Raw genomic sequence first — 12,837 nt, 5'->3', positions numbered from 1 at the left:
GAGAGCGATGTCTTGAGGAGATATTTGCACACCAGTGTTCAAAGCGATATTATTCACAACAGCCACGAGGTAAATACAAGCCAAATGTTCATGGACAAATAGTTGGATAAACAAAATGTATGTCTATACATGCAGTGAAATATCACTGAGTCTGAAAAAGAAAATTCTGACACATATTACAATAGGGATGAACCTTGAGGACACTATGCTATGTGAAATAAACCTGTCACAAAAGGTAAATAGTGTATGGTTCCACCTACATGAAATACCTAAATTAGTTAAATTCATAGGAACAGAAAGTAGAATGATGGCTGCCAGGGACTGAAGGGAAAGGGGAATGTGGAGTTAATGTTTAATGGAAATAGCATTTAATTTTTATAAGATGGAAAAGTTTTAGGGATCTGTTGCACAATGATGTAAATATACTTAACACTTCGAAACTGTACACTTAAAAAGGGCTCAGATAGAAAATTTTGTTATGTGCTTTTAATCATAATTTAATAATAAAGAAGCTAAACAGTATACATAGCCTGGGAGGAGATAGGGAGGGTACATTTCTGGTAGCCCCTGAGCAAGGTTTTAGTTCCTCAAAAGTTTAAATGCTGGAACAGAGAAAATTGACAGATAGATTTAACATGGTGAGAGAGAAGAGGGTGGTAATGGGTTGGGAGAAGCTGATAGCTGGATAAATACAGGAGAAAGTCTCGAGGATGAGGGGATTGAGTTTGTGGGTCAAGACTTTGGCCAAAAAGACAAGATCATGGGGTCTAGAATGTATAAATGTTAAATCCCAAACTCTAAAAACCCTGACTATGTCTGTATTCAAGAGTTCATTGAATCCAGGAAAAAAAAAAAATCATATAAGGCAAGTGGTTTTTTTAAAGATAAAATGTATTTGAATAACCAATGTACATATTATTAAATGACATTTTACAAGCAACTAGAGCTTCTGACAAAACTGCCAAGGAAACATCCAAAGTGTAAATTGTATACCAAAATGTTCGAATTAAAACTTGACTCCAATAACTTAAAAAAAAATTGTGCAAATTAGAATTACTGAGTGATTAAGGCAACAAATAAACCAATAAATTTTGCCCAAAAACAATGACCAAAGTCAATATATTGTGAGAAAAACTCAAACCAAGTGGAAATAAAAGTGAAACATTTAACCATATCCGAGAAGGAATCTACTATTAAAATAAAATCAGACTTCTTAACAAAGACATGCCCATCAAAACCACAGGAAATGTTTTATACTTTGCTTAAATAATTAAAATCACACTATAACCAGAAGAATGTGGTTACCATAACTATGCTGATTACAAAAACAAGTCTACATATAAGGACAGTTCATTTTAGGGTCTTCCTTAACAAGGTGACACGTTAGAGCTATGTGGTTGTTTACAGCCATAGCCTGGCTGCAGGCACGTCACAGGTGAGGCTTCAGAAAGTCCTTGAAGAGCGTGTGGCAGTGAAACTGGGCTCCCATCTTTATCATCAGGGAAGCTTTCTTTGTAGTACTGGAGAATAAGTGCAAATAGGAAGAAATAGCTTATGAAATCATCTCGCAGATATTGAGATCATACACATCGACTTGCTGATATTCAAAGTGTTTCTTTCCAACCCATGTTCAGTTGAAAACCAAGCAAGAGGGCACACTGAAATAGATAATTTCTGTTTAGGAGGCAGCATGAATAGCATTGGTACAAATCAAAGTTTAAATAATGGGAATGTTAACATTCTCTGTATATATCAATGATAAATGCCATAACCAATAAAGCATCAAGCCTATTAGATATTCTAGTAAGAGGTCTTTCTTCACATAACATGATATGGAACAATTAACAATTAAATTTTATATGGCTAAATGTGAATAAAAGTGAGGTGGAAACTGAAGCAATAGTCTCATTCTCATATTCATTTAACAAATACTTATGTAATAGCTTTACTTTGATCCCCATGGGTCTGGATTTAGATCACTCTAGAATGGCCTCTCTTCTCCTCAACCATTTTCTTCTGACTCAGCAGTAGCAAACAACTTTTTCTTGCTCCAAAGCCAGAGTAGTTTTTCTGTATCTTGTTTATGGTATATATTCTTATGTGTGTCTTATTTTTTTTATTTTACTTTATAAGTTCCAAGAGCTCAAAGTAGCTATTTTTATTTTATATTATGTAGAATAAAGCAGTTTGAAGTCATATTTGAGCTTGAATTCTACCTTTGCCAATTACTGACTTGAGACCATGGTCAAGGGGAAATTTTAACCTTGGTTTTCTCATCTGGGATGTTATATGCTCACCTTGGTATTATCTTGGGATAATACTCACCTCTCAGTGTTGTAGTCAGGGCTAAATGGTATAAAGCATGAGAGACTCTCAGCATAATACTTGGGAATACTAAACCTTGAGCTATTCACTCCCATTTTCTCCTGGCAACCTCAGGGGACCCTTGATGTTGCCTGCCAATGCATGGTGGCTATTTATTGCCTTCTCCTTAAATCCTTATCTCCTTTCTCAATCTTCTTCTCAGCTGACCATTTTACTTTCCACTCATTGTGTGAACAGAATCATCAGAAGAGAACTTCCACATGTGAATTATACACCATCACATCTCCCACCTGCCTTCCTCTGCACCCCTATGTTCTGCTTTCCTTCCAGCTCCCAACGCCATGCTCCTAAGGTCTACACTCGCCTGCTTGTGCATGAGACCCCATTCCTTCTAGCTTACCCAGACATTGCTCCAGAAATTCTGCCTTTCCTTTCCTGCCATCATTTTCTCACTTTCTCCTAGATCACTTTTATCAGCACATAAGAATAACAGCGTAACTGCCATTTCTCCATTCTTAGAAATATTTCATTTGGGTCCAGCCAGTGTGGCTCAGTGGTTGGGTGCTGACCCATGCACCAAGAGGTCGTCAGTTTGATTCCAGGACAGGACACATGCCCAAGTTGTGGGCCTGATCCCCAGTGGGGGGCATGCAGGAGGCAGCCGATCCATGTTCTCTCTCATCGATGTTTCTCTCTCTCTCTCCCTCTCACTTCCTCTCTCTCTAAAATCAATAAAGGGGAAAAAAAAATTCCTTTGATGTCCTTCTTACTCTTGCCATCACTCTACTTATCTGCTCCTCCTCACAGCAGAACTCCTTAAAAGAGTTGTCTTTAGTCGATGTCTACAATTTTTCTCCTTTTATTCTCTTATGTTCACTTCAATCAGGGTCTTCCCTTCTTCCTCTCCACTAAAATGTCCCTGTCAAGTTATATGACAAATTTTGTGCTGCTGATTACAATGGGTTGTTTTCACTACTCATATTTCTTGATCTATCAGCAGCATTTGCCACAGTTGATTACTCCCTCCCTCTTCCTTAAAATTCCTTCTTCATAGAACTTCTGGAACATCACACTCAGGGAGTTTTCTCTTGTATCAAGCCTGCCTTTTTTTTGCTTCTTTGTTAATTCCTTCTCAATCCATGACTCCTAATGTTGGAGGAGCCAAGGCTCAGCAGGGGGCCTTTTCTCCCCTAGCCTCTCTCTCACCCTTGGTGTCTTTATTCAGTCTTGTTGTTATGTATATCCATACACTGACAAGGTCCAAATCTGTATCTCAGGCCTGGAACTATTTTGTATATCTAGCTGCCTTCTTGACACTTCTACTTAGATGTCTATTTGACATTTCACACTTAACATCTCCAAAGTGGAACTCCAGTTTATCTCCCTAATCCTGCTGTCTGTCACGTTCTCAGGTGTCTTAATTAATGGCAATTCTATCCTTCCAATTTCTCAGGCCAAAATATGCTGGCATTGTCATTGACACCCCCCTTTCTATCATATTCTGATACAAACTTTCAGCAAATCCTACTGTCACTATCTAAAAAATGCATATAGAACCTGACCTCTTCTCACCAGCTTGGTGGTAGCCACTCATAACTTCTTGCCTGGATTATTATGATAGAGTTCTCACTGGTTCCCCATCTTTTGCCCTTGACTTCCTAGACTCTGTTCTTAATGCAGCAGTTAAGGTGATCATTAGTTTTTTTCTATTTAACCCTTCCAATGGTTCCAAGGGTGTTTGGAATAAACACCAAGCTAATTCAATGACCTAGCGTATTCTACGTGATCAGTCATCCTCACCCTCCTTCCCTTACCTCTCTGATTCCATCTCTGTTACTTTTTCCCTTGGTCAGTCCATAGTAAGCCTCACTGGCCACAGCATGCACACAACACCTACGATCTTTGCACTTACTGTTCTTTCTTCCTGGAATGTTCTTTCCGCACACGGCTGGCTCCTTACTTCAGTCTAGTCTTGCTCAAATGCCATTTTCTTAGTGAGGTCTTCACTTCCAACTACCCTGCCCTCTCTATCCCCATTTCCTGCTTTATTTATGTTCATAATACTTAACATCTTCTTATTTATAGTATTCGTAATCACTTTGCTATTTATTCAAGTATTTGTTGAATGAATAAAAATAAGGATATTAGTTGGCAAAATAACCTAATTATGTTAACAATTTCTATGCAAGATTATTTTCAAAATGTGCAATAAAACCATACATGCTTAGCACTATGCTTATTGATAACTAGAATTTGAAGAACATTTTGACATAGAAATTAATAAAAATATTTCAACTTCATTACATACCAGTTTGTCTTCTGGTTAGTTTGCTGGGCTGTATGGATCAACAGAATATACTGCTCGTGTTTCTAAATGAAGATCTTCTGTAGGCCTCTTATTTGTATAATAATTGCTAAATGAAAGAAGAAAAAAAAGTAAAATCTTTATTCACTGGCCATGATCACTATAAAGATGTAACAGTTGCTTTCTTCCCAATGTTCCCAACACATGGTAAGTACTTTTCATGGATGATTCCATTTTATTGTCCTAAGTAGCCTATGAAATAATCACTGTACTCCCCATGGTTTGGAAAGGGCCATAAAATAAATAACTTGCTAGGCTGCTTAGTATCTAAGTCAAAAGTTGACATTACACAGATATAATTCAGATTCAGGACTTTTTTTTTTTTTTTTTTGGTGGCACTCTTAATTACTAATAACTATGACCCCCGTTTGAAAAAAAAAAAAAAAAAAAAGTTGTTTTTAAAAAAAATTTTTTTTTTTAATAGAATATTGTCATAGATTTACCTTGGGTCATAATCTTCCAATCTAATTTGAAAGAAAATATTTATATTTGATGTTTAATACATAGCCATTCATCAATGAATGCTTTAAATGATTTTAAAGAGGGTATTTTATTTCACCTTTTTGAAAGCACATATACTTCTCTGTGCTTCTAAAACCACTTTGCTGAAATTAGCACAAGACAAGAAAATGTGATTATCCTGCCATGTAGAACTCTGAAATAAAGTATTATAAAATTACTGGGAGAGAAAGATTACTTCTAGGGTTATTTACAGCCTGCCCCTAACTAACATATTTAAGAGGTCAACTTATAGGAAGACCTATTAAGGATATTAGGAAATAATCATTTTAGGTCAATGTGATATTTAGATTTTATCAAAATATCTTAGATGCCTAGCCAAGAATAATAGTTTCTCCTTCAAATGTTTAGATGGCTTTTATGAATATTTAATTTTGTTACAAACATCCATTTTTAAATGATTACTCATCTCATTTACAAAAAGCATTTAAGGCAAATGGAATGTCTATATCAACTATCAAAAAATAAATTGAATTTGACTAGAAAGTGGAAATACAATAAGAGGGTAATGCTTAAGAATTTAGTTTAACCTAAACATTTGGTTCATGTCAATTGAGGCACTGAAATAATAGTATGTGATGACTGTGTTAATAAACTTAATAATCAGACTGGAACATTATGAATGATTTGAGCTAGTAGCATTTCCAAAGGCTGCATATTCTCCTACACATGCCATGTCCTGATAGCAAACTTAGGAAGGAGCATGAAGGAAAGAGATAGAGACCACATTCTCTATTTATTTAAATTTGTAATTACTCTAAACTAAAATTATCTTCTAACTTCCTGCAAGGAAAGCCATGCAAATGACATCCCTATTTTTTTCTTTTCTTTCTTGAGACCATTTTCTCCCTTGATTCTGTGAAATTACTGTTAGCTTTCCTCTTACCTTGGACTGTGCCTTCTCCTCCTGCCTTTTAAGCATTTCTGTCCTTCTGTGATGTTTTCTTAACCCTATTTTTATCTTTTATGTTATTTTTGGTCCCAAAGCATCAACTGTTATTTAAATGTCACCTACCTGAGTCCAGACCCTCTCTTGAGCTCTACATCACAGGTGCCACGAAATGGCATGGTCAGAACCGAGCTCCTCATCTTTCCCCACAAACCTGCCCTTCTCCTCTTGTACTGAAACACTAGGACCACCCAGTGACCTCTACCTGGCTCACTCTCTGTGCCCCTTTCTCCCTCCTTTCAACAGGGCACTCCATCCTGGGAATCCTAGATTCTTAGTAGTGAGGATACCTCTTGCACCTGTTCTATCCCTTTGAACCCTGCCACAGCCCCTTTGGCTGATGACCCAATCCTGCCCCTTCTTTTGAAAATGCAAATCTGAACATATTTTTTTCTTGCTTGAGTTTCCATAGGATAAACTCTAACTCTTTGTTATGGCCTGAAGGCTTTTGATGATCTAGCTCCTGACCACCTTCCTAGATTCGCCAGATGTCTGTTAAATGGAACATTAGTTCTAAGTCTCATCAAGTAATTCCAGTGGGAGATGACTAAGTGATGTCACCCCAAACATGTTACCCACAAACTCCAGCAAAATGAAAAGCATTCTGTGAGGGGAAAAAAAAGAATTGTGTAGTCAAACTAGTTTGGGAAACTATGGTTTAAAAAACATGAAACTGCCAGTGATCCCACTTCTAGGAATATACCCTAAGAAGCATAAAACACCAATCAGAAAGAATATGTGTACCCCTATGTTTATAGCAACACTATTTACAATCGCTAAGATCTGGAAACAGCCCAAGTGTCCATCAGTAGACGAATGGATCAAAAAGCTGTGGTACATATACACAATGGAGTACTACGCAGTTGTAAGAAAGAACGATCTCTTATCCTTTGAGACTACATGGAGGGACCTGGAAAGTATCATCCTAAGTGAAACAAGCCAAACAGAGAAAGACAAGTTTCATATGATCTCACTTATTTGTGGAATATAATGAACATAACAGTTTGAGGAATGGGGTAGTCCCAGAGACATGGAAGCGGGGTACAGACTGACAATCCCCTAAGGAGTGGGGAGGTGGGGGAGGGATGAACCACAGAACTTATACGCATGTATGCATGAACAGTGGACATGGACAACAATCTGGGGAAGGGGTAGGGAGGGAAGGGGAGGGGGGAATCAGTGGGGGAAAAAGGAGAAACATCTGTAACCAAAAATTAATCAATAAAAAAAAAATTTAAAAAAAATTAAAAAAAAAACCATGAAACTGGCTTATTATAGGACTTTAATTATTCTCATGGTGATTATGAATGTCCATGAGAAAAATATAAGATCTTATATATCCCAACCTTATTTGGTCATAGAATGTCCTTTCTCCTGAAACCATTCACAATACCATCCTCTGATAAACACAACAGTCTAAAGTACATCTCAACTGTAGACCCTTGCCATGCTCAGGCCTCCCAGGCTTGGAACAAACTATTCAGGTTCACAAGTGCCATTATTGCAGAGTTTTCACATAATCACTGCATGTCTGATGCCTAGACTAGACATTCAATTGTGAACAATGTAATCAGAGGGTACTGGTAGCATGCTAAATAAAGAATCCAGGTGACTTGGTATAATTAAAGAAATTTTGCTGGAGTTTGTGGGTAACATATTTGGGGTGACATCACTTAGTCATCTCCCACTGGAATTACTTGATGAGACTTCACCTGGCTATCCTTCACCTGGTTGTCATGTACAGAAACTCAAGAACTTATGCACACAGAACTTTCCCAGGCTGATACATCATGGTGTCATTTACTAATAATGTATCCTTTGTACATTAAAGAATATTCTTTAATATCCATGAGATTTGTGTGCCAGGGGGGATTTTTCTTGCCTCCACCTTAACCAATGACACCTTCAACTTCAAACACACTCACACACACTATTTCCCAGTCATGCTAAATTGCTTATGTAGTTCTCACAAGATATGGTAGAATGAAAAGCCTCTGGGTCTGTACTCAAACTGATTCTTCTACCTGGAATAACTTTCCCTTCTTGTCTACACTCTCTTGAATCTCACCTAAAACATCTTCTTCAATGTGGAACTTCTGATAAAAAACCCCAAATACTGACCATTTGTTTTGTGTCCTCACAAAATATCACATAACATACTTTGGCAACATTGCTTTCTAGATTGAAATGTATTAAAAATTAATAAACTGAAAAACAGTAACAGCATGTCTAATTGCTGAATAGTAACACAATATAACAAAACATAGAAATCTAGTAATATACTTAAGTAGTCATGAAAACAACTAAGTGAGAGAAAGATTACTTGAATAGAAGAAAAGTCTAGTATATATTGCTGAATGAGAAGACATTACAGAAAAGACACAAATTTCTCACGAATTAATTTATAGACTTAAATGCAATCACAACACATCTGTTTTTGGGAAATGACAAATGATCTAAAAATCACCTGAAAGCACAAACATAAGACAATAGAGGGAAAATCCTTTAAAAGTGATAGTGAGGGGATTCCTGCCCTACCAAATATTGTAATAGCAGAAAGCCATACTTATTAAAATCAAAGTGGTTTTGATAAAATAGATGAAGCCGAATAAGAGGTCCAAAAAGAGAACATGTCCAAATATATTAATAATTTAATATTTTATCAAGTTAGAACAAACTTTCTAGAAAGTTATTTGATAACTTTTATTAAGTGTCTTAAAACACCCTAGGAAATCTAGAAATCTTTTCTCCGGAAATAAGTACATGTATGTAAAAAGGTTTATTAAAACGTGTTCCTCATATCTTTATTTATTATCAAGATAAATATGGAAGCAACTTAAAATGTCCACAATACAGAAATACATATAATAGAACAATTCACTATTATGTGATTAAAAAGAAAGCATGATTTAAGGACACAAACATATGTACATACACAAAATGAAAAAATTAAGACAGGAGACTGTAATGTCCACATTTCAGTCTGAAAAGGAGAAAAGAAAAAGGAATACAAGAAAAAGATCAGATAGGAATATACCAAAATAGCTGTATAAAATTTTTCTTTTTGTTTTCTAGAACTTTTATATTGTGTCATCTGAATATACATCATTTAAATAAGTGTTCGATATCTTTTAAGATCTTACAGACAGGGCTTCCTGTAGGTAGTGTAAGATACGTATTCCAGTTCTCACATTGCTACATTTCTTTCATCTAACTTGAGCTTCTGTGTTTAATTTCAGACAAGAAGCTGAAACCTTTAGTGAATTTTGGTCAAGCATGCATTGAACTTACCGTTGTTTTTGTTTCATTATCATGCATAACGTGATGCTAATCAAGAAGATAAGAAATGCAAAACCTACAGAAAGACCTAGAAAACAAAATAGCAAGTATCAAATGCCAGAAAAATGTGACGTATATAGTTTTGAAGTGATTGTGGGGCCTGTTCCTAGTGGTGGGGAATATGGTATGTCCCTTTTATACTTATTCATTCTGAGCCATATAAATATTGAGTTCCTAAATAATCATACTTGGGCTTAAGGTTTTTTTAGATTCAATCTAGTCCATATTTAACCTAAAGAACCAAGCATTTGACCACATGATCCCAGTCAAGTTCTGCTGGGCTTTTCCATTCCTTTCAGTTTTATTAGTAATTTTCTAGTCACTGGAATAGAATTAGAAGCACAGGACACCAGCATCCCACGACTTTACGTAACAACATTTAACTCTCTGTTGCAAAAGATATTTTGCTACCGCAGAACAAGCCAACCTATTCTGGTGGTGTCAAATCATGCAAAAGACCAAGAGTTAATGTAAACCAAACTTTCAACTTAAAAATTGGGGCTAGCTGGCTGTTCTAATTATTTATTTAACTCTATCTAAAGGCAACAGTTTGTAAAGTGAAGGGCACATTAAAAGTTCTGTAAACACCAAAAAGGATTCTTTCTTCTGAGTTAAAAAGAAAAAAATCAGTAATTCTCAGGCAGGATATAAGATCTCAACTTTCATATAAATTTTTATAAAATATCATTTGATCAAGTAGACATAAACTTAACAGTGATATTGCCTTCTAAAGTATGTGGGTGTAAGGGGTAGGATGTCTCAAATTGTTTGGCAATGATAATAATGTGTTGGATATACATAGGTAGATAGATATAAATGGATAAAGCAAATATAGCAAAATGTATACAACTGGTGAATATAGTCAAATAATATATGAGAGCTTTTATTACACTATTTTTGTAACTTTAAGTGTGAAATTACTTCAAAATAAAATGTTGCATCAAATACTGATATAAAATTGTTCAAAAATTTAAAAAGTTTATTTAAAAAATATTAGAACATATTTTAAGTATTTAAGAAAACTTACCACCAAGAAGTGGAGTAAGTGAGCCTAAGGAGAATCCAAAATTATGAACATATTAGTCTAGTTGCATGATTCAGTGAAGTCCAAGTCCCATGGCAATGTCCCAGAAGCTAGCACTCTACGTGAAGACTCCTGTCTCTCTAAATCTACTTATAAAGATGAACTGGAACCTTAATTCTGCCCACTCTTCTTTCATTTCTTATATAACAATTCATTGGAGTTTTTAAAAAGTTTTACTTTAATTAAGTTAGGGTGGTTCACCAACTAATATACCAATATACTCAGTATAATTAGAGATTTCTCAGATTAGAATGCAAATATTAACTGTTATAACTGGTTTGTTACATATTTTTTGAGGTCCCTGTCAAACTGGTAAGCACTTATAAATCAAGGCTCAGCAGTAAGGGAAGCCTCGGCAGCAACTCCTTACGAAAATGGAAGGTTAGTTTTGTACCTTTTAAGTTAGTGTTCCCTTAACTTTCTTTCTTTTCTGCCCTCATCCTCAGAAAGTTTTTTTTTCTTTTCTTTTCTAGAATAGATAACCAACTTCAAATTTGTCTGTTATTGCACCACTGGTTACAGGCCTGTGTCAATTTAAAACTCAGAGGAATCCTTAACATTGCGGGGATCCCTTCACTCCTTTTACTCCAGTGAGACAAGTATCAGCAAAGTCCCTTGCACTTACCTTGTGATTTGCAAACAGCCAGGGGAGGATTCCATCCATGATCCTCCTGGCACTGGCTCTGGGGACTGCCTTCCAGGGTGTATCCGTCTTCACACTCCAAAGTAACAACTGCTCCATACTGATACTTTCTCCCAGACTCCAGCCCCTTCTGGAGTCCATTCATATACTCTGGGAAGCTACAGTTTACCTCTGAAATTAAAGGAATCTAATTTACCAATGAAGTAGATACTGTTCTTAATGGAAAATGTTATTAAACCAACTTAGTTCATTCTCAGTAAGTAAAGCCTCATTGAAATAACAAAATGATAACCTACGTAGTATCTTTCAGTGTTACTCATCTATCTCAATACCCTCTAGGTAATTTAAGCCGGATTATTTTCCTTCCTTGTGCTATAGTTTGTAAACTAATAGCTGGTTGATTTTAATGACTTGTTAGAGAAGTTATTAGGGCTAAAGAGGTAAGAATTCTAAATTACTGTTTTATTAGCATAGACTCTTACTCTACAATTCTTCATACACATACATGCTTCCTCCTTTCTTCTTTCATCTCTTCAGTGTAGGGGTCAATATTGTGAGATTTTGGGTAAAAATCCGGAGTCTAGGACTTCCTAATGTGTGACCTTCAAAAAGTCACAACCCTCTTCATTCTATTGATACTTGCTCTCTACTATAGGAATAATAATGGCACCAACTTTATGTGGTTCTCAAAAACATTGCATGACTACACTCAAAATGTTGTGCACAGTACCAGACACACAGCAAAAAGTGCTCAACAAATATTACATATTAACTCAATGCTCATATTACACATGCCTCATAAAAATGACATTCTGAAACTTTTATTAAAAAAAATACTCATAATTCCACTGTCACTCAAAGGAAATACTAATGAAAAAGCACATGACTTTTTCAGTGTATTTGGTCAGATGTGTACTTATCATAACTGTAATCACAGTGTAATTTCAGTCTACACTTTGGTTGTTTAACTTCCGTAAGTATTTCAACTTTCTATATTTAAATGGCTACATAAGTAATCACTCATCAGATAGACTACACCCTAAGTAATTTTTCTTCTTTTGTGGTATTTAGATTAATGTCTTAATCTAATGAAATTCATTTAACTAAATGATCTCGTTAAGGCACTTGGGAATTTTAAATTAAAAGTACCTAACTGAATATACTATTTGGGACAAAATGATTTAAAATTTTTAAAAAGAGATAAAGTACCTTTACAATAAGGGGCAGGTTGGCTCCATATTCCCTCATGTGTGCAATGAAGGAGTGCTTCTCCTATCAGCAGGTAGCCTGGATCACAGCTGTACAGGACTGACATTCCAGGAGAAAACTGAGCGATATCTCCACCAGTATGATTTCCATTGGGGATCTCAGATGGAGGGGGACATCCTATGAAAGCTGAAATACCAATAAAAAAAGGGTCTTTAATTTAACACAGAGGAACACACAGCCAACACTCTCTGTAGGTGATAACCCACACAGAAAGAAAGCAGGCAACACGTCAACTAATTGGTATCTGGTAACATCCATTCCACCCAAACCAAACAGAAAAGGACAGAGATTTCCACTGCCTACATGTTGCATATGATCCGAAGAAAAATGTCGAAAGTAAGATA

At 35.8% G+C, this 12,837-nt stretch overlaps 1 protein-coding gene across 3 annotated transcripts in view; it reads right to left on the bottom strand.

The window, feature by feature from the left end:
- Positions 1–12,837, bottom strand: part of LOC118637139 (complement receptor type 2-like) — a 145,820-nt gene that overhangs the window by 104,233 nt on the left and 28,750 nt on the right. For 2 of the 3 annotated variants that reach the window (XM_036272314.1, XM_036272313.1), the window contains 6 exons: positions 12,434–12,619; positions 11,207–11,395; positions 10,525–10,548; positions 9,450–9,525; positions 4,634–4,739; positions 1,047–1,658 (listed from right to left, as the gene is read on the bottom strand). The exons of the other annotated variant lie outside the window; for it this stretch is intronic. In XM_036272314.1, coding sequence (XP_036128207.1) covers positions 4,649–4,739; positions 9,450–9,525; positions 10,525–10,548; positions 11,207–11,395; positions 12,434–12,619 — 566 coding nt within the window. In that variant the 3' untranslated portion in view covers positions 1,047–1,658; positions 4,634–4,648. Of the gene's footprint in view, positions 1–1,046; positions 1,659–4,633; positions 4,740–9,449; positions 9,526–10,524; positions 10,549–11,206; positions 11,396–12,433; positions 12,620–12,837 lie in introns of those variants that run through there. 3 annotated transcript variants of the gene reach the window in all.

Source organism: Molossus molossus, unplaced genomic scaffold, assembly GCF_014108415.1.
Source record: "Molossus molossus isolate mMolMol1 unplaced genomic scaffold, mMolMol1.p scaffold_m16_p_20, whole genome shotgun sequence".
NCBI lineage: Eukaryota > Metazoa > Chordata > Mammalia > Chiroptera > Molossidae > Molossus > Molossus molossus.
The sequence above is the reverse complement of the archived record's forward strand: the minus strand, read 5'-3'. Positions and strand labels throughout refer to the sequence as shown.